General features: G+C 38.9%; 1 protein-coding gene across 1 annotated transcript in view; it reads right to left on the minus strand.

Annotated features, from left to right (window-relative positions):
- LOC114660232 (PRELI domain-containing protein 2-like) overlaps positions 1-23,244 on the minus strand; it is a 91,299-nt gene that overhangs the window by 23,024 nt on the left and 45,031 nt on the right. Inside the window, exons 3-5 of the mRNA XM_028812782.2 lie at positions 16,739-16,812; positions 16,014-16,174; positions 5,170-5,275 (exon numbers count right to left, since the gene is read on the minus strand). Of these exons, the coding sequence (XP_028668615.2) occupies positions 5,170-5,275; positions 16,014-16,174; positions 16,739-16,812 (341 nt within the window). The remainder of the gene's footprint in view (positions 1-5,169; positions 5,276-16,013; positions 16,175-16,738; positions 16,813-23,244) is intronic.

The raw sequence follows: 23,244 nt of genomic DNA on the forward strand, positions 1-23,244 counted from the left end.
ACTGCCGATGATGTGGATCGGTTTGTCTGTGCAGAAATTCCAAATAGAGAAACCTATCCTGAATTATGGTACAAAGTCATTAAACACATGTCTCACGGACCTCTTTTAAAATATTCAGCATGTTGGGACTCTAAAGATTCCAAATATTGTTTTTAAAGAAGTTCTGAAATAAAAGTGAAACTAATGAAATAGCAACAATTCAAAGAAAAAAAAATCTTAAAAGTGTGTATCTGGAAAACCAAACATGGTGGTTGGCGAGCGAAGTAGCAGGGGGCAAAGCCCCCTAGTTTTCAAAAAGGATTACTCCTGTGTGGTGCCAGGTGAATCATTGTCAACAAAACGCAGGCACCTGAGAAATAAACTGAAGCGTTACTCACTCAGGATTTTTCTGTCTATACGGTAAAGGTTTTGTTGACAAGCACATTCCGATTTCAACCGTTTGAATTACATCCTGATATACAACAAGCACAAAGAAAGGTGGCACGTAAATCGCTTTCTATTTCACATGCTTTACGTGCCTGTATTCAGCTCGCTCTGTCACCGCAAATGCTATGTGAACATCTGTCCTCTGTCACCAGCTGCTATTCACTGGATGAGCTCATGGTGGACTACTTTCTGTTTTAAAGTTAAAAGTTACAAGGGTTAAAGACTAACAACAAGAATATTCATTCAAAAAACGAAAACTAAAATATTTTTAGTAAATTATTATGTTATTTCAGTTATTATCTCCAGCTACTTTAATAGTTTAGTTTATTTCAGTTTGCGAATATGTTTTTTTAATAATAGTTTCAGTTTTGATTTTAGTTTTCGTTAACTATAATAACCTTGGTGGTGAGTGCTGTAGCTTTACAGCTTCAGAGTCCTTAGTTTGAATCCCAGCCTAGGCCCATGTGAAGTTTGCACATTCTCCTCATATCTGCAAGTGTAGTCTCTGGGTAATCTAGATTTACTGTCCACATCCCTAGGACATGAGTGCTAAATTAATTGGCAATTCTAATTTACACCATTATAGGGGAGTGTGGGTGCATATGTGAATGAGCATTTTGATGGATGACCACAGTGTCAAGGGTTGATGCCAGCCTAGTGCCCAATACTGCCAGAATGTTATCCCACCTGCACTAATCTGAACTGGGCAAACCTTTCGAAATTGGGTGAATTCTGCAAGTGGAGGCACTGAGGAAAATAAATTTTTACCTCCAGCAAGGTGTCATTTACAAGAAATGGAAGACAGCCATAAACATGCTATTTCTATCTCCACCCATGCTTCACTCTTTCTCTCTGTAATCTTAGATATTTGAAAATTCATCTAACAAGGACACTTTAAATTGCTTTAAGTAGGCGCAGATAAAGGCTTGAGGAATTGTAATAATATCTGGGTGAAGTCTATCTGTATTGGTGAGTGTACCATCTCCCAGTTGTAATAACCAATTGTTTTGATGTGGATGTGGACATCGTATATTATGTACTAACTGTATCTTTTCAAAGCAATGCCAATTGTCTGCGTATTTTAAGGTGCACTGAACAATAGCTGAGCGCATGGAATGTGGAACAATAGCTACGCACTGTCTAAAATCTCTTCGTAATAAAAGTACCTTTCCTTCAAAGGGAAGATCATTATTCATAAACGTTTGTAGAAGTTTATGAATGGTGTGGAGTAAGTGTGTGGATGCCATTGTACATTCATCAATAATTAACAGTTTCGCAAGACAGATGTCATGTGCAGTGCCACTGTTAATGTTCATAGTGGATATCGATTTGTAGGATTTAATGCAGTTCATAAAGATTTCACTTTCAGGTACATCGTTAGTTAGAAGCTTCTGTAGATATTCAGGATATGAATGTAAAGGAGGCAGTCTAATCTGAGCCTTTTGAAAACAACGTGTAAATTCATTACTTGTATTGCCAGTTGTTTCTTCAGGGAAGTTAAGTGAATGACAATGATTGCAAATGATATTCATTAATATTCCTGAATAGTGGACTCATTATTGAACGCGTTGTCAGCTAACTGGAGCAATCGTTTAGCAGGTGTCTGTCGTTGATGTTCTCTCGCTGCCGTTTCTGTATGTCTGAGACGGGAGGTGTTTCGTTTTGAAGCCGTGCCTGTTTCGATGCAGTACTGTGAGACGCGCGCTGCATGCGTCCACGTTCAGTGTGTCTGTCCATTTGGGTTCGTTTCTGTAATTGTGTTAGTTGAGCTTTGCGTTTTTGAAGCCGAGACATTTTTTCTTCCAGAGTTTCAGAAGCGCGTTGGAGCCAACGTGTATTGTTTTTTTTCATGCGGGTTCGTGTGTGTGGTCCCGTTACTCGAGCCGTATCGGTTTGTACCCGTGATCGTGAATTCATGAATTGTTTGTTCTTCAGCGTTAGAAATCTGGATAAGTAATAAGGAGGATCGCACTCACTGTTAATATGGAGCCTTTTCTGCGGTTGAACGGTTAATAGTGCCTCATTGTAATGAGATCCACCTATGCTGCATAGTGTGAATTGTGTTTGGTCCCGTTATCCGAGCCGTATCGATTTGTACCCGTGATCGTGAATTTATGACTTGTTTGTTCTTGAGCGTGATAAATATGGATAAGTAATAAGGAGGATCGCACTCACTGTTAATATGGAGCCTTTTCTGCGGTTGAACGGTTAATAGTGCCTTATTGTAATGAGATCCACCTATGCTGCATAGTGTGAACGTGTTGAGATGACGTATGTTTAATACGGACGGTTCATTTAGAAAGGGGCTTTGTGTGTAGATTTGTGCATATTTGCGTTGTTGATTTGTTTCAGGGTGTACTGTTCCAATGCGATGTAATATTTGTCCACATATGCGAAAGCAGTATGGGCCATTGCCTTTTGGTGGCCTGATATTTACTCCGGTAGATGCAAAAGAAAATGAACTATTGTAGGATGTAATGCAGTTCATAAAGTTTTTAGTTTCAGGTACATCGTTAGTTAGAAGCTTCTGTAGAAATTCAGGATATGAATGTAAAGGAGGCAGTCTAATCTGACCCTTTTGACAACAACGTGTAAATTCATTACTTGTATTGCCAGTTGTTTCTTCAGGGAAGTTAAGTGAATGACAATGATTGCAAATGATATTCATTAATCCCAATGAATTTTCCTCAATAGTGGACTCATTATCGAACGCGTTGTCAGCTAAGTGGCGCAAGTGTTTAGCAGGTGTGTGCGGACGGTTTCTTTAGAAATGGGGCTTTGGGTGTCACTTCTTATTGATGTTAGTGTGTTTGTGGGTCTGAATCGTCGTTGTTGTGAACGTTTCGTGTGCCATGTCCGTAGTCTGTCCCGTTTCGTCTCTAAGGGGGGGGGGGGGGGGTGCGGGTTCTTTTTTTTGTGTGCCGGGGGCTTGTTGAATCGTCCTCTTTGTGTGTGTCCAGTCCGTTGTTTGTTAGGGGGGGGGGGGGGGTGCTTGGAGGTGGGTGTGGGATTCATGGGGCGCGAGCGGCTTCTTTTTTTTTGTGTGCTAGTTTCGTGTGCAATGGCTTTCGTGCGCCGCTGTGTGTGTCGCCTGTGTTTGACTCCTTTTTTGTGTGCTGACTCCTTTTTTCTGTGGTCGCGGTGCCTCATTTCTTTGACTACTTGTTTCTGTGCTCACTCCTTTTTTCTGTGGTCGCGGCCGCCTCATTTCTTGGGGCGCCTGCGCAGTACATCTTTTTGCGGCTACAGCCCATGGCCAGATGTCCCTGCGTCCATCCGGTTTAGCATTCTCGGTTAGTAATATGGATTTTTAATATTTTCCACATTTCTCTAATCCTAGAGGCTGGGCATAATTTTATGTATGGATTTACTTCAAACAAAAACTGCATTTTATATAGCCCCTTTCTTTTAAGGCACAGTTTATTCCATACAACTAACCATGCTGGTACAGCTTAATTTATTTCTGATGAGTTCACAGTCTCAAGAAGTACCATGCCCCCCTCTTCTTCATATCTCAGTTTTGTATTAAATCCATAGCTTCTTAATGTGACAAATGAAAGATGTAACAATCGTATTCAATTGTTTAAAGAAAATTTGTTAAAATATACTTTATAGGGATACTCTGAAAAAGATGTACAAATTTTTGATATTAATTGTAACAATGTTAATCCTCCTAGCCAAAGTGAATGATGCTACAGCCAATGACATCTTACTTAGTACTTTCAATAAGGTTTCTAAAATTTGATTTGAATAGGTATTCAATTTCCATTTAATGGTAATTCTTAAGTATTTCAGCTGTTGCAAAACAGTTGAAGACAACTGATCAAATTTAAACAGACACATAAGGTTATTTACTGGAAATAATCTGCTGCTGTTCAAATACATCTTGGGGCCTAAATTTATTGGAACTCCTTTAATACATTTAGTGCATATGAGAGTAATGAATATGCATCAGTAATGTAACGCACCATTATAATCTACTTAAAGGCATACTGTTTTTTTTTTTAACAAATGCATCATAGGCATTACAGGAATTAAATGCTCAGAGCAGTGCATGGAAATAACAAACTTCTAGCTAAAAGCCCAGTGCCTTAGCCATCTTTCTGCTCTCTTTAATACAATAATCCCACTCATCTCTATAACTATTTATGAAACAAACTCTGGATGAGGCACCACTACACTGCAGAACATATACTCACATCCATGCTAACTGACACAAGACATGACATGACAGGAAACCAAAATTCCAACAGAAGATCTACACAAATATTGAGGCCAAAATTTGAACATACACCTCTAGTGCTGTGAGGGTGCAGCATATACCTTGTGTCTCCGAGCTCTCCTCTATGAAATTGTAAAATTACAGATTAAGTATTGACATTAACATATGAATGAATTAGTACATTATTCAAGTTAAGGAATACTAGGCAGAGTTATGCAACAAATGAAAGCTGGATCACTTGCCCATTTAGTGTTTCAAAATTTTCACAAATATGACTGATAACTTTTCCCTGACTGAATTTTCTTACAATATTCAAATTAATCTCAATCAAAGCTGCAACTACTGACAGGTACACATTGCACAATACAATGCATTGTTTTTGTTAATCCTATTCATACTTTGCTTTTCACATATTCAAAAATGTACTGTAGGACACTTAACACTGTACGTGAGAAGTAGCTGAAATCTCACTTACTTGCTTTAACTACATAACCAACTTAAACTGATGATGATTGACTTGCCTTTTTGATTCCATTGCTAAAAAAGCTTTGGGCAAAAACTTCAAACAGCCGGTTTAGTTTCCCCACACCAGTTACAGCTACACTGCCTTGTTGATAAAATTCAGTCCTGTAGAAAGATAGAAATATTTACAGTGCATAATGAAAAATATGTGGTTTTACAAAGTAGTTGTATACATTGCGCCATGCCAGCTTTCACCTTACCAAAGGGAAGGTAACATCCTGAAGGAAACAATAATGCTTTACAATAAATTATTTTCACCTTACACTTTAATATTAAGTAACCCTCTGATGTTTTTTACATCTTTTTGTGTAAAACATTATATCTACTTATATGTTCTTGATATGAATGGAAAACTGAGTAAGTATTTAAATGTGCTACTAGAGCTTAAAGACTCTAAACATAATTAGCTTTTAACTTTCTGCAATACAATAATGTTTCCTAAATTACCTGAGTAGTAGTATACAGGCCCCTCTTCTACTTCAGTGGAGTTGTTAAATATGTGAGCATTGTTAATGTAAATGAAAGAAAACATTATAAACTGTAATAGCAGTAAGACAGCAGAGGGAGCCCCATGGAGCTCTCGCTTTTAGCATCAAACATGGTAGGTGGAGGTGTCCCTGAGGTCTAGAGCTAGAGAAGTGTCTGCCAGTGTTGCTTGACCAATTATTATTGTCAAAAATATGATCTGAGCTGTGAGGCTGCAGTGCTACACATTTGTGCCACTGTGCATAACACAACAAAAGATGTAGAATGAATAAATACCAGAAACAAAATACACCAAATGGCCAGAAACTAGCAACAAGTAAAGAGAATATACAGTAGATCATTTCCTATCTTGGGGCACATGTTGGCTGTGCCACATAGTGGCACCATACAACTAGCTTGTTCCACTGTTTAAAGTCAAAGCTTCGGGCACAGTCGGAATGTCTTTATTGTTTATGTTTCTTACGTATCAATGAAGATGCTTTGCACCTTTTTCTTCCATCAAGAAGAAAAGAATGCCTTGAAAATAGGAATAAATCTTTCATCATTACTTTCTCACAGGGTCTCCTCTGTTTTCTGACACAGGGGGGGGGGGGGCTCCTTTAAGGCTTGTTTTACGAGAATAACTGGACACATAGCTAATTATGCATTCAATTTAGCCAGCATATAGGAATCAATTTTATATATCTGGTGGTGGTAGTACTCATTATGATCAGCTAATGTACACTCTCAAATGAAAATACTGCAAGTTTATTTATTTATTTATTTTTCTTAAATGAATGCGGGATGGAAATCTGACTAAAGTACTGATTGGGTAGTGATCACAAATGCGTGAAGCAGATCGGCAACTATCTTACAGTAGGCATTCATTAAAATTCTGTGCATGACTGCTACAGCTCTATGGTGTTGCGCTGGCCTTGCAAGTCATTATGGGGCACTACCACAATTTTGTCAATCAACACTAGTAAAGAGACATGTAACAAGGTCTGGCATTCTTTTGTGAAGTGGTTAATAACAGTACAGTCATCTGTATGGTAAAGTTCAATGATAACCATTGTAGTCAGTTTTGCATTAGTCTTAACACTAGAATTACCAGAGCCTACGAAAAAAGTCGTAGATCCGTCCCACCTTAAATCGCTTCTTTAATCCGTTCGCAGCTCTCCGCCAGCGTCTTTTGTCTTCTAAATGTGCAGATAAAGACAAGCTGCCAGCAGCCGGCTATTCCATCCCCCCATCGACTTAGAACGTGCACGAACATCTCCCAGCTCATGTCTTGATTGATTATATGGCAGTGAAATGGAGTTTTAGAGTGGAAATAATAAATCGTTATTTGGAACACACGCATTCATGTGTGTTCCGTTTCTATAGTAATCTGTGTAAACACATTTTTAAAACAGTAATGATTTCATATTGTAGTAGTAACTGATAAAATGTAGGCATAAACTATATAATGTATGAAGCCCGAAGTCCAAATATCAAAGAAACACTTTCACAACAGGTACAAATATAACTGAACAAATGCGGTTTTATTCAAAACTATAAATGCAGAAAAAAAAGCCGCCTTAGCACGCGATATTGACACGCATTTACAACGAATGCCTCTGTGGCGCAATAGTATCAGCTGCTGACTGTGAATCAAAAGGTCACGAGTTCAATCCCACACGACTCCGTTTTGAGAAGTGAACTGCTCTTATTCTTAATATTTTAGAATAAAAACATACATTTGATTTCAGTCTGTAACAGCCGGTGTAATGTATGATACTACAGAAAAACGTTTCTGTTTTAAAAATGTGTTTACACAGATTACTGTAGAAACGGAACACACATGACATGAGTCTGTTCCAAATAACGATCTATTATTTCCACTCTAAAACTCCACTTCACTCCCAGATAATCAATCAAGGCATGAGCTGGGAAAAGTTCGTACACGTTCTAAGTCGGTAGGGGGATGGAATAGCCGGCTGCTGGCAGCTTGTCTTTATCAGCACATTTAGAAGACAAAAGACGCTGGCGGAGATCTGCGAACGGATTTAAGAAGCGATTTAAGGTGGGACGGATCTACAAGTTTTTTCGTAGGCTCTGGTAATTCTAGTGTTAAAGCAGTGTAGGTTGAATAGCTTTCCGAAAAACCTGTTTATGATCTAGACATCACAGGAAGGCCAGTCCATAGAACCATAATAAATGGTGAAAAACATCCATGTAAATATACACCTTGTTTGAAAGGTAATGGGATACATTATATTCCATTGCAAAAGATAGCTGCAGCTATCTGATCATGTTCAATTTTAGGATTATAAAAAGTTTAATAGAGTGAATCTTCTGGAAGGATTTCAGATATGTTGTAAATATACAGTAAGCCTTCATCAGGTAAATGAAATGCTATGCATAACTTTCATTGCAGCTACTCTATATAAATTTCCCTTGGAGTTACCAAGCTATAAAAATCATCCCTAGCCTTGGATTTAGAAAGGATTTTATCAGAAAGTGGGAACAGATGGTTTGGAAACTCATAGTGAGGAAGTGAGGACTCTCCTGGTGTGGTAAGCACATGATGTCATGGTAATTTCCAGGATTTGATTGGTCACAGTTCTTAAAAGATGGTAACAGTGATTGCATTTCCCATATCTAGTATGGTTGTTTTGATGTGTAAAGGACATAATGCTCAATTTTGGTGATATGTGTTACTTGGAACATCCAATTTTTACCACAGCACTCTAGCTGTATTATGCTTTACATTACACCTGTTTTGAATGTATTTAGTCATCTTTTACTTGCAAAGATTTTCTTCTTTTAGCATTTCACAGTTATTGCTTAGTGATCAGCTTTTATTTTTTCCCTTTAAATTTCTGAATACCTCTTATAGGTCTCAACAGCTGTTGGTCTCTCTATAAAGTTCACAATTTTCACCCAGGGACAAACATTGAAGTAAGTAAAATCTGTAGAATTACTGTTCAGCAGTTGATCACTGTATATTTTCCTGGTACAGTAGAAAAAATATTACATATTATATTATATACAGTGCATCTGGAAAGTATTCACAGCGCATCACTTTTTCCACATTTTGTTATGTTACAGCCTTATTCCAAAATGGATTAAATTAATTTTTTTCCTCAGAATTCTACACACAACACCCCATAATGACAACGTGAAAAAAGTTTACTTGAGGTTTTTGCAAAATTATTATATACAAAAAAAATGAGAAATCACATGTACGTAAGTATTCACAGCCTTTGCTCAATACTTTGTCAATGCACCTTTGGCAGCAATTACAGCCTCAAGTCTTGTTGAATATGATGCCACAAGCTTGGCACACCTATCCTTGGCCAGTTTCGCCCATTCCTCTTTGCAGCACCTCTCATGCTCCATCAGGTTGGACGGGAAGCGTCGGTGCACAGCCATTTTAAGATCTCTCCAGAGATGTTCAATCGGATTCAACTCTGGGCTCTGGCTGGGCCACTCAAGGACATTAACATTGATATCTTGGCTGTGTGCTTAGGGTCGTTGTCCTGCTGAAAGATGAACCGTCGCCCCAGCCTGAGGTCAAGAGCGCTCTGGAGCAGGTTTTCATCCAGGATGTCTCTGTACATTGTTGCAGTCATCTTTCCCTTTATCCTGACTAGTCTCCCAGTTCCTGCCGCTGAAAATCATCCCCACAGCATGATGCTGCCACCACCATGCTTCACTGTAGGGATGGTATTGGCCTGGTGATGAACGGTGCATGGTCTCCTCCAAACATGATGCCTGGCATTCACACCAAAGAGTTCAATCTTTGTCTCATCAGACCAGAGAATTTTCTTTCTCATGGTCTGAGAGTCCTTCAGGTGCCTTTTGGCAAACTCCAGGAGGGCTGCCATGTGCCTTTTACTAAGGAGTGGCTTCTCTCTGGCCACTCTACCATACAGGCCTGATTGGTGGATTGCTGCAGAGATGGTTGTCCTTCTGGAAGGTTCTCCTCTCTCCACAGAGGACCTCTGGAGCTCTGACAGAGTGACCATCGGGTTCTTGGTCACCTCCCTGACTAAGGCCCTTCTCCCCCGATCGCTCAGTTTAGATGGCCGGCCAGCTCTAGGAAGAGTCCTGGTGGTTTCGAACTTCTTCCACTTACGGATGATGGAGGCCACTGTGCTCATTGGGACCTTCAAAGCAGCAGAAATTTTTCTGTAACCTTCCCTAGATTTGTGCCTCAAGACAATCCTGTCTCAGAGGTCTACAGACAATTCCTTTGACTTCATGCTTGGTTTGTACTCTGACATGAACTGTCAACTGTGGGACCTTATATAGACAGGTGTGTGCCTTTCCAAATCATGTCCAATCAACTGAATTTATCACAGATGGACTCCAATTAAGCTGCAGAAACATCTCAAGGATGATCAGGGGAAACAGGATGCACCTGAGGTCAATTTTGAGCTTCATGGCAAAGGCTGTGAATACTTATGTACATGTGCTTTGTCAATTTTTTTATTTTTAATAAATTTGCAAAAATCTCAAGTAAACTTTTTTCACGTTGTCATTATGGGGTGTTGTGTGTAGAATTCTGAGGAAAAAAATGAATTTAATCCATTTTGGAATAAGGCTGTAACATAACAAAATGTGGAAAAAGTGATGCGCTGTGAATACTTTCTGGATGCGCTGTTTATTATGTGTTATACCCAGCACAAACTTTGCCTTTAACATGAGTTATTCTTCTTTCTTTCTCTGTCTATCTCAATACAGGCATCAGTCAGACGTCTTTTTGTCTTTAAAATGTGGAGTACATTCTATTATTATGGTAGCAAGAGAGGTATATTTGTTTTATTTAGATTATAATTTATTACAATATATTACTTTTAGTCACTCTAAACTGATACATGGAAATAACATATAAAGTATAAAGAGAAAGGACGTATAAGGGATTTAGACGGGCCACATTTGAAAAATTAGTGATATAAAGTGTATCTATATGAGTGATAGAACAAAATGTCCAGAAGCAAATGTTGCTAAATTTAGTCTGATAAGCAGCAGGATCTTCTTTATGAACAGATGTGGCAAGCAAAGGCAGTGTATAATCAGAATTTGGCCCTGCTTCTTGTGTGTACAGTATTGCCATTCAAGCAGGATACAGTTGGATCTTGCTGACACATTAAATAACACTGACAAGACATACTGTGATATGAGTTAAGATCTAGGCCATTAAAGACCTATGGCAGTCAATACAACTCCTCAGTTTGTTTACAAATGGGAAGTAAAGTACGGTAAAGATTTGAGAGGATGTATGGGCAAGACCTGTACAGGTGGAACAAAAATTCAAAGAATTGCATTTGATGTAAATGTGGTACACTATGCACTTTATTAAACTCTGAGGGGAAATTGTCTTTTCTCATGACCTTTGGAGGTCAGAGCGCAGGGTCAGTCATTGAAAAATGGCATAAAGGTGGAACAATATTCTCATTAGACAGAATCTCAACAGCAGTAGGGTTATTCTTTGTGTTCTACTCCTGCTACCCTTCCACTGATTTGTCTACTTAAAGTCACTTACAAAAACAGAATAAATTAACCATTTCTTAGTCTTAAATATGTTACTTGTTAATGAATTGTTATAGGCATCCAAACATTTAAACTGGCCCAGATATACTGCTTTCCAGGTCTGGATACAGATATTATTTAGGTTTGTCTCAGGAAAGCAAAAATATAAGCACGTGGGAAGTACAACCATTTTTCTTATAAGAAAGATCACAAGAAAACCTTTTAGCAATCCACTCTGCAGTACAATGCCTCATTCTGCAAGGAGTCTTTTAAAGAGGGCAGGAAAGACAAAGAGTTCATGAAGATTATTGATCAAAAATCAATTTCTACAGTACAAAGACAGCCAGACTGCATCATTAGAATGACCGGATTACCCTAGGAAGTCTATTAATGAAAGCTATCTGATTAAATATTGAATAGTTTTGAGGGAGTCAATGCTCTCTGTTACTCTCTAAAAAGCAGAAAGAAATATAAAAGACATTTTTACTTTTGTTATTTACAACAGGAGACAAGTAAGACTTGTCCCATATTCCTTATTTTGCTGACAGCTATTACAATCGCTCAGATTACAAAAGTACTGGGCATGAAAAGCACAAATATGCACATACACAAATAGGGCTGCGTAATCTTTTTTATGGAGTTTTGTACTACCAACAAGATAGATCCAGAAAAATGATTCAGAAAAAACGGGTGCAGTAATGCACCTCAGTAAAGTAAACACATTACTGTCTTTCTCACAGTGTTACATTCACCAGCCAATGAGCCCTGTAATCAGTGGGCTTTATTTTCCTTTTCAAACCTTGTAAAAGATAACACACACTTTACTATATTCTACATCATCTATATATATAATTCACTAAGCCGACGGAACAAGCAAGACAACGCATGGCATAGCCACGCCCGCCAACTCACAGAGACCCACCCACCAACGCTAAGACCATGGGATACAATGACAACTCACAGAGCCCCGCCCACCAACAATTCACTAAGCAGCCGACCATGGCACACGCACGACAGAGCCATGCCCGAGACCGAAAGCATTTGCCAAGAATGCTTTCATTAATCAAGAACGAAAGTTGGAGGTTCGAAGACGGTCACATATTGTCGTAGTTCCGACCATAAACGATGCTGACAGGCGATCCGGCGGCGTCATTCCCATGACCCGCCGGGCAGCCAACCGGGTAACCAAAGTCTTTGGGTTCCGGGGGGGAGTATTGTTGCAAAGCTGAAACATAAAGGAATTGACGGAAGGGCACCACCAGGTGTGGAGCCTTTCGCTTAATTTGACTCAACACGGGAAACCTCACCCGGCCCGGACACGGAGAGGACTGACAGATTGATAGCTCTTCTCGGTTCTGTGGGTGGTGGTGCATGGCCGTTCTTAGTTGGTGGAGCGATTTGTCTGGTTAACTCAGAAAACAAAAGAGACTCCCGCCGGCTAAATAGTTACGCAACCCAAGGGCGGTCAGCGTCCAACTTCTTAGAGGGAGAAGTGGCTTTCAGCCACGTGAGATTGAGCATTAACAGGTCTGTGATGCCCATGGATGTCTGGTACTGCACACGCGCTACACTGAATGGATCAACGTGTGTCTACCCGGCGCCGAGAGATGTGGGTAAGCCATTGAATCCCATTCGTGATGGAGACCAGGGCTTGCAATTGTTCCCCACGAACGAGGAATTCCCAGTAAGTGCGGGTCATACGCTCGCACTGATTACGTCCCTGCCCTTTGTACACCACCACCCCCCGCTACTACCATGGTCGGGTGACTTGGTGGATTATATATAGAAAAGCAGCCGGAACCACAAAGAACAATGAAAAGCCAACGTGGCTCAGAGGTGCATGTGGACTGTAGCGGAGACAAAAGCGACTGAGGCGGTGTTTGGAAAAGGAACAGTCAACGTGACTCACAGGTGCATGTGGACTGTACACAGATGAAAGCGACTCAGGTGAGGAGTTGGGGGCGGGCACATGAGCAGGCAGTGCGTACTGAACGATGACTAAGAAACCAGCAGACTAGAATGGCCGGGGGGCTGGGACAGAGGGGGCGGAATGGGCTTCCTTCCCCTCTCCCCCCGTTCCGCCCTCCGCGCCCGAGCGTCATCCAGCCCCGTCCCTCACTCTGGGAGGTGGATGCGCTACGGCGGTCCTCCAGTTTTCAGTCACGGAGGATTGTATGTTGGTTCGTAGATTGCATTGTTGCAATATTACTTTTCTTGGTGGTTTATTAAATTACAGATTTTTCAAATGTTCATTTTTTTCCCTGTGCTTAAAAATCATTTAAAAAGCGGCGTGATTATGCGGCGTATGCTACGCCACGGGTTGGCTAGTGTTTTATACTGTATGATATTTCTTTAGTAATGTCACACATGTGCACATAAGGGACAGCTTAATAACAGAGAGGAGACCATTTAGTCCATCAAGACCATTTGTTTAGCTAATAGCTAAGCTGTGCCAATATCTCATCCAGATTCTTCTTTAAGGTTGTCAAAGTTTCTGCTTTTAAGGGCTGTGTTGATGGTAATTCCCTGCTGCTCCAAGTGTTAGCATTGTAAACCAACGCATTTTCTCTTCCTCCTTCTGCAGACCAGAAAATTGAGTTTTAACACAAATTATGTAACTTACAGTGTCCACCCATCTGGACCCACCTCTTCCTATCAGAATTGCTTAAAGACAAAATATACACCATCTCGGGCAGTCAACATTTAGCCTCACTTTTTTTTTTTCTCAATGCCGTTTGAACAACAAGTTTAATTTTCATTCAATAATACAGGGTTTGGCTTTGGGTGCCCCAAAACCTTATGTGTTTCTGCTTTATTTCCTACAGTAAATATGATTAAAACAGTCAAATAGCTTTAACTTTACTAATGGACCTCACAGAAGACGCATTCTATAAATGCCTCTGGGGTAGAAATATCAACATGTAATAACATTATTTGTCTGCTTTTTATTATACTATTTTGAGATTTTTCAGGTAGAGAAGGTAAGTTTTATGATAGTTAATACTCAGTACTCATGGCTCTGGAGAGAGGTGACATGTTGAAATTTGGCCAAACATGCAAGTGAGAAGTTCACTGTGCTCTATACAAATGATTAATATTCACTCTAAACTTTTCAAACATTTTATACTGTATAAAGCAAAACTTAAACTGTATTTTCCACTTGTCAGAATAACATTTGTTATGGTGTAATTCATCGACCAATTACTGACATTCAGCATCCTGCCTGAAGTTGAAAGAGTAATATCAACACTGTAAAACGAACATCATGAGCAAGAAAAATTGAGTCATTTATCAGACGATCATAGTGATACGGCAGGTTGCACTACTGCCTTACAGCTGTTTGGTAGAGATTTTATTTTTATGTAAGCGCATGCTCCTAACCTCCAGTAGTATTTTAGAAAAGTTTCCATGATCTCTAAAAAAATACTGAAACTATTTATTTGTTGTACAAAACAATTAAAAGTAAAATATTGTTATGGTCAGACATAACTGTTAATTACAAACACTAGACTTGGCATAAATAGCACAGCCACTTAAAAAACCAACATGTTGCATCTTTTTTATATTTATGCCTTAACAAGTTACTTTTGTTTTATTAACATACACTTTTGAACATTCAGCTGTACATGGACTGTCAAACACTCTTGTATGTTTGGATGCACATGACTGCATATTGCTTCACCATAATTTATTTTCAAGACAAAGAGATAAGTAGATATGCCAATGCAGGTTTTTCCTTATAACAGCAAGTCTGTCAATGAATAATTTGGCCTACCAGTGTTTAGAGCTACAAATTCATATTCCAAAAGGGCAAAGATTTTTTTTTGTTTCCAAAGAAAATATGTAGCAGGAAAAATGAAAAGCCCTCAAGTTTTGCTTATCATGATTGTCCTTTTCATTTCAGAAATTCTGACATTTCCACCATATTCTATGGCTGCCTGGCAGTCTTTTCCATTACTGTGTCACACTGTGTTCATTTTGAAATGTTTATTATTAAATCTTAAATGTCAGAGTGCTCTTTTAATATTCTGCAATTATAAAACCCTTTCTAGTGCAATGACAAAAACGTCACACCATGATGAATAACAAACTGAAGCAAAAGCAAAGCACTTTTGACTTTTGCATAACCTGAAACCTTTCTACCTGGTCCTGTAATGTTTAGTAATTTGAAGAGCACAATTCTGAAAAATTGAGTCAATTCACAGGCTGCTATATTGATTACATTGCAATGGATAATTAATAGTTTCTGGATAAAATATGCATAAATTCTTAAGATTTTTCTGTACTGTCTACTCTTTATCTCAGATCTTATTTACCGGTACTTCATGTTAACTGAAGTACTTGATAAATTATGTACTGCAACAGTGTAAATTGCTTTGTAAAGTGCTTCTCATTATAGGTAAAGTGCTATAAAAAGTTTCATAATAAATATAAATTGGTTAATCATGCAACATTTGCCTCTTAAACTATGTTGCCTTTGTTATTTGCCTCTTCGATGTCATCCACATTCCTCTCTTCTATTTTTAATATGATGTTTATGAATACTATTTAGTGTTTGTTGTGTCTCCTTTTTGCAAAAATTACTCACACAAAGAAACAAATTTTTTTCTTTTTTACCACTAAAATATATTGAACACCAACATAAAGTATTTGACATTAATGTTGCTATACTACAATTGTTTCCACATTTATTTTAAATATTTATAACTCAGGAAGGCTAGTTTTCAGAATAACAAAGTAAGACAGTAGTGGGGACTAAGCTTGTGGACTGACGTTTTAACATCCAAAGTCTTTCCCAGTAGTCAACGGTGCAGTCTGAGTGACACACAAATTAAAAGTGAGTTACATGAATACGTACCAGTCTGGGTTCTCTCCACTTTCTTTAAAAAATGATACTTCATTTAAAGAGGCATACTGGGTCCAAGTTAGACATCTGCTTTTAATATTCATAATCTTTTGCTTCATATCAAGCCAAGACTCTTCTTCCATGTAAATGTCATTAACATTTAGTATATTAATCTGAAAAAATAGGACACATTTCATAAATAACACATATTGTGAGTGGGAGTTCTATAGTGGGGACATAAAACTCAACCTTGCTAAATGACAAAACAATCAGGAGAATGCACTCATCATTTGTTCATGGAATTCCAACGATATCTGAGGTGGCATAAATAAAATGTGAGCAGATTTAATATAGTTTAAATAAACTACCAATTCATTAGGAATACAGAGCATTACCAAACAACTAAATTGTCTCAAATGGCAGGATAAAGAACTGCAAGAACTCTGCCTCAGAATACAATAATGCAAATCTATGTATGTCACAGTGTAAAGTAAAACATTTTCATGTTGCTCTGAGTTTTTTTCTGGATCCCATTTTACATAAACAAACCAAACATAATCTAATGGGACACTAACTAACCCAGAATAATTACCAAAACATAAAAGAAATTAATGTGGTGAAGCCCTTTAGGTAAGATTCAGTCAACTGGAAAAATGGGGAGGAAGCTGGAAAAGAGGTGAAAGGGAAAAACATGAAAGTAGTGACAGGACAGAATAAACGATACTAAAGTGACATACCTTTCTTAGGATCTTTGGAACCACATTGTTGCAGATTGCTATCTTTCTTCTATAAATAATTCCTGATTTGCAGTCTAAAAAATGAACATCGGCAAACTCAGAAATAAGAACATTCAGCTACTGTATCTAGAAATGATATTGGGAAAATGAAAAGAATTTGACAAATAAATTAGCGCAGCTCTAAATGTAATTTGGTGTGCTTTTAGTGATCACTAATATTAATATCAAAGTGATAAGGGTTCTATTAACATTCAATAAGGAAGAAACAAGCAATATTAATCTAACACAGAAAGTTACTCACTACCACTCTACCAGAAGTCAGATATCTAAGACTGGGTACATTGTACTAAATGGACTGTGATTCTGAAATGTGCAATGTGATTCTGGCAACAGAGTGTCACCTAATGGTCTGCTGAATTCAATAAAAGGTTTTTCTGGTTTAAAAGTTGTGAAGGACAGCCGGGTCCCATGCCCGGCAGGGACGCCCCTGCTGCATCTGTTCCGGGGGAGCAGCCATGGTCACCTCAATACCTCCCCCGGGACGCTTGGTGGCAGCCTCCCTGGCAGCCAATGATTCCCCAACCCGGCGCATGGCTCCATGGGAGATGGAGTCCTCCACAGCCTGGTTGGGGGCTCGGATGGCCGCCAGGGGGAGCTGCATGGAGTCGGCAGCCTGGCTGGTCATATCTTCAGCCCCACCCGGAAGGACAATTAGGACCAAGTGGCCAAGCACCTGGAATGCTTCCGGGTGGGGTATAAAAAGGGCCAGCCACCATCACTCGAGAGAGCCAGAGTCGGGAGGAGGAGGACTAAGCCGGAGGAGGAGTGGTGGTAAAGGGAGAAGAGAGAGAGAGAGAGAGAGAGAGAGAGTGTTTGTTGTGCTATATTTAAGTACTTTTGGGACTGTGTTGGGCCTGTGGGACACGGGGAAGGCGTACCCCACGGCTGAAGAGAAAATAAAAGTTGTTTTAATTAAGTACGTGCCTCTGCCTGAGTCTGTGCCGGGTCGGGCGCTATATAGCGCCGTTCACAAAGTACAGCTACTGACTTTAAAATAAAGTATTTATTGGAAAAGGGAACAAAACAAAGGGTTTTGTGGTAGCCTCATATAACAATATAAATTAGAGATAAGTCAAGAAAGCAGTCTGGTATTTTACTAAGAACGTTTTCAGCATAAATGGCCAAAAATACAGCAGTGCTAACAATCCAGGTGTGCAATGGCCCCCATTCCCCTTAAGGCATAAAAAATTGCCATATCCACTCTTCCACAGACACATATTAAAGTTATCTGACAGCTGTCTGACAAGCTTACAAAGTGGGCTGATGAGCGTCTGATGCATTTATGCAATACGGAGTTTTTCCCAGAGGTTCAGTAGAATCATACAACACAGCCTAAATGAGCTAATCTTATTATCGGTTGTCCATTAATAAGTAAGACAAACTAAAACACCATACAACTGAAATTCTAATAAATGTGGAGTGAAAAATGTGAGTTGTGTGCCATTAAAACACATGTTAAAGGTAAAAAGAAAGCAAAGACTTTCAAGGTGTTTTTTTTACTCACTACCATAATGTTTTTAAAATAAGACACTTCTCCTAACCAGCACAGTGGGAATCTTTTAAAAGATGTTACATTAAAAATAGAATGCTTTTATCTCCATTACCCTTTCCATTTTATGCTGGAACATGTGATGAAAGCCACCTTCTTTGGGGTGTGCATGTTTTTAAAGAACACAGATGCATGCCAACACAGTGTTTAGCACTGCTACATCACAATTTCAGAGACACGAGCCCAGTTTCCGACCAAGTCGATGCCTTTGTTTTGTATATATTTTGACTGGATACTCTTGCTTTCCTTGCACATTCCAAAGATATACAGTCATATGAAAAAGTTTGGGAACTCCTCTTAATTCTTTTGATTTTTGTTTATCATTGGCTGAGCTTTCAAAGTAGCAACTTCCTTTTAATACAGTATATGACATGCCTTATGGAAACAGTAGTATTTCAGCAGTGACATTAAGTTTATTAGATTAACAGAAAATATGCAATATGCATCATAACAAAATTAGACAGGTGCGTAAATTTGGGCAACCCAACAGAGATGTCACATCAATACTTAGTTGAGCCTCCTTTGGCAAATATAACAGCCTCTAGACGCCTCCTATAGCCTTTGATGAGTGTCTGGATTCTGGATGGAGGAATTTTTGACTATTCTTCCATACAAAATCTCTCCAGTTCAGTTAAATTTGATGGCTGCCGAGTATGAAAAGCCTGCTTCAAATCATCTCATAGATTTTAGATGAAATTCAAGTCAGGGGACTGTGACGGCCATTCCAGAACATTGTACTTCTCCCTCTGCATGAATGCCTTTGTATATTTCGAACTGTGTTTTGGGTCATTGTCTTGTTGGAATATCCAACCCCTGCGTAACTTCAACTTTGTGACTGATGCTTGAACATTATCCTGAAGAATTTGTTGATATTTGGATGAATTCATTCGACCCTCGACTTTAACAAGGGCCCAGTCCCTGAACTAGCCACACAGCATGATGGAACCTCCACCAAATTTGACAGTAGGCAGCAGGTGTTTTTCTTGGAATGTGGTGTTCCTCTTCTGCCATGCAAAGCGCTTTTTGTTATGACCAAATAACTCAATTATTGTCTCATCAGTGCAAAGCACTTTGTTCCAAAATGAATCTAGCTTGTCTAAATGAGCATTTGCATATAACAAGTGACTCTGTTTGTGGCGTGAGTGCAGAAAGGGCTTCTTTCTCATCACCCTGCCATACAGATGTTCTTTGTGCAAATTGCACTGAATTGTAGAACGATGTACAGATACACCATCTGCAGCAAGATGTTCTTGCAGGTATTTGAAGGTGATCTGTGGGTTGTCTGTAACCATTCTCACAATCCTGCGCATATGCCGCTCCTGTATTTTTCTTGGCCTGCCAGACCTGGGTTTAATAGCAACTGTGTCTGTGGCCTTCCATTTCCTGATTACATTCCCTACAGTTGAAACTGACAGTTTAAACCTCTGAGATACTTTTTGTAGCCTTCCCCTAAACCATGAGACTGAACAATCTTTGTTTTCAGTTCTTTTGAGAGTTGCTTTGAGGATCCCATGCTGTCACTCTTCAGAGGAGAGTCAAAGGGAAGCACAACTTGCAATTGACCACCTTAAATACCTTTTCTCATGATTGGACACACCTGTCTATGAAGTTCAAGGCTTAATGAGCTAATCCAACCAATTTGGTGTTGCAAGTAATCAGCACTGAGCAGTTACATGCATTCAAATCAGCAAAATTACAAGGGGACCTAAATTTTTGCATAGCCAGTTTTTCACATTTGATTTAATTTCATACAACTAAATACTGCTTCACTAAAAATCTTTGTTTGGAAAACACCCCAGTACTCAGATGTTATCTTTATCTGTTATCTGTTATCTTTTTTGTTGAAAGTAGAGTAAATTATTATGCAGGCTGAGAGGGGTTCCCAAACTTTTTTCATATGACTGTACATGTTAAACTAATTAGCAATTCTAAACTGGTCTGGTGTGGCCAAGTGTGGGTTATAAGCAGATAACCCATGCAGGGTTCATTTCTGGCATGTGTCCTATACTGTCAAGGAAAGCTTCAAATACTGACAGGTGTATAATGGAAAATGAAAGAAAATTGACAGTGGACAGGTGAAAAAAAATCAACAATAAATCCAGTAAAACGTTTAGAATTAAGTTAACAGGTTTAATATTATATACTTTAATATTGTAATAAATATAATTTATTTATTACATTTAGCTAAACTGTTTGAAACCAATTACATTTAAAACAGGATTACAGGTGGTGCCTATCTTAGCCACATGTGGTACAAGACAGAAACCATAAAAGGATCAGATGCCACTCACTCACAGAATTTGGACTCTTGAGTTACTACAATGAATACTAAACCATTGTGATTTCATTATGGTATACAGTATATGAAAAGTTTACTAGAATCTACAAGCGTTTCATATCATTTTATTATTGCTAAAGCTGTTGTTTTTTACAAGACAAAAAGAACTGTCAATATGCTGGTTGTTTTCTCTTAATATTGTTATTATTATGTACTGTACGGTTGATAAATCTTGAACAGAACCTATTTATCTGGGAGGTACTTTTTTCCCTAATTCTTTTAGGGAATGATAAAAGGAGGTGCATTTCAATCTCCATCTTTTCTTGTTCAAAGTAATCACTCAACTTCTGATCGCCTACTTTTTAACCCTCAAGTCACTGAGCTTCTAAATCCATCCATCCATCCATTTTCCAACCCGCTGAATCCGAACACAGGGTCACGGGGGTCTGCTGGAGCCAATCCCAGCCAACACAGGGTACAAGGCAGGAACCAATTCCGGGCAGGGTGCCAACCCACCGCAGGACACACACAAATACACACCAAGCATACACTAGGGCCAATTTAGAATCGCCAATCCACCTAACCAGCATGTCTTTGGACTGTGGGAGGAAACCGGAGCGCCCGGAGGAAACCCACGCAGACACGGGGAGAACATGCAAACTCCACGCAGGGAGGACCCGGGAAGCGAACCCAGGTCTCCCAACTGCGAGGCAGCAGCGCTACCCACTGTGCCACCGTGCCGCCCGAGCTTCTATATATGATGATGAAAAGTACTTTAAATATATTTTTTATTCTGATGAGATACTATTTCTGTTTGTATTGTTTTTTATTGTCTGATTTAATTCTTTTAATTTTAGTTTTCTAGAAAGCATTGTCCTTTCTTTTTTAGCTGGTATTTTTTTTTCTATGTAATGTGCAATGGAGGTATTTTTTATTGTTTGGGCTTAGTTACAGTACATGAGTCTCAGTACCAGGTTGTTGAGAGGTTCAAGGGATATAATACTGTAATAAACATTCAACCTTGCTTGAAATAGAAGTTGCATTCTATTCAAACTCTTTAATTGAGTAAAATGTATTGCAAGCTTTATCTTTAAGTTTAATAAGGCTGGAATCACATTACAAGACTGTTTCTAGTCAGACAGCATGTCAGCTTTGACAACTGCAGTTGTTGAATCTCTGTCTCTGAGGGTGTCAACTTATGCAACGAGGAACTTATTGCAGAGGTCAACTGACTGCACAACTCCTTCATTTTTTATTATGGTTCCAAATCTTGTAGTGCACCACAAAAGTAGCATGAGCCTGCCCTCTTTTTGGCAGCCTATCAATGAGGAGCACACTGGAATATGAACAGGTGAACTGCACAAAACTGACCAAACAACATGGATAACAAGTAATACATCACTGACTTAACTGTAGCTTCTACTCTTTTTTGTGCCGAGTGAAAAAAAGAGGAAAACGCACTGTAAAATTGGGAGCAGACCACAGTTCTTTGGCTATTTGCATGATCCAAAACACTTGACTTCGTTTACTCCTGGCAAGCACCATTGTTCTTCGCTGTTTATGCAGATGTAGGAATTGAACTTCTGATCAAGCAGTACTGGCTTTTAACTTTCAGAGGCACATCTCTACAAATTTTCTATGTCTACAACTTGCAACTTGTTACAAAAAAATCAAACAAATTTGATTTTTGTTGTAGTGAGTGGCAGAGAGTTTCAGGAGTCAGTCTGTCATGACTGAGTTGCTAGTGGTGTCACATTACACAGCTGACAGTAACAAGCACATGTTGTTAATGATTACAATGCCCTGTGAATGTTTTACCCATTATGTAAATAATGACCATAACTAAAAATTACAGAAAATGTGTATTCTGATGCTAGCTTCATAATATAAGCTAAAATAATACTTTATGCAAGTTACTTGTATTTTAAAATTTAGAACACTATAGCTAGGTGGTGTAGTTCAGTGCCACATTAGATGTGATGAAATGTAACCTCTTTGTATCCATCTACCATCAAAAATAGTCAAGATGAATGCTGATTTCTATATTATTTTTCTTTTGCTTTCTTTTAATCAATTTTGAAGCATATTCTTTTATCTGTTACTTTTTCTTGTTTGATCAGGATGTGTTTTGCTGTAATTATTTTTTCAAAAATAAAAAAGAGATACTTAATTCTGTTCAGTGTTGTAAGGTGTAAGTCTGTACAAAGAGCACAGAGCACAAGGCAGACGCCAACTTCGAATGGGACACCATCAGAGTACTTGTTTCACCAACATATTTTTTATGGAAAATAATTTTTTATAGGATCTCTTTTGCATTACAGAAAGAGGATTTGTGTATTACGTGAAATGACAGAAAAATATAAACCACGTGCTTTGGTTTCTTATCAAAGCATTGCAGGTTAGGGGATGTGGTGATGCTTAAATTGACACTACTAGTGCATGTGTGTACTCGTATTCACCCTGCATTGAGCTGGTGCCCAATCCAGGGACTGTTCCTGCCTCACACTCAATGCTTGCAGGGACTGGCGCAATCATGGATGGATGGATGGATGGACTGAAGGATCCCTGGATAGGGCACCAGCTCATCGCTACCGCTGCGCCACTGTGCCCCCACATGTT

Source organism: Erpetoichthys calabaricus, chromosome 11 (assembly GCF_900747795.2).
Source record: "Erpetoichthys calabaricus chromosome 11, fErpCal1.3, whole genome shotgun sequence".
Taxonomy (NCBI): Eukaryota; Metazoa; Chordata; class Cladistia; order Polypteriformes; family Polypteridae; genus Erpetoichthys; species Erpetoichthys calabaricus.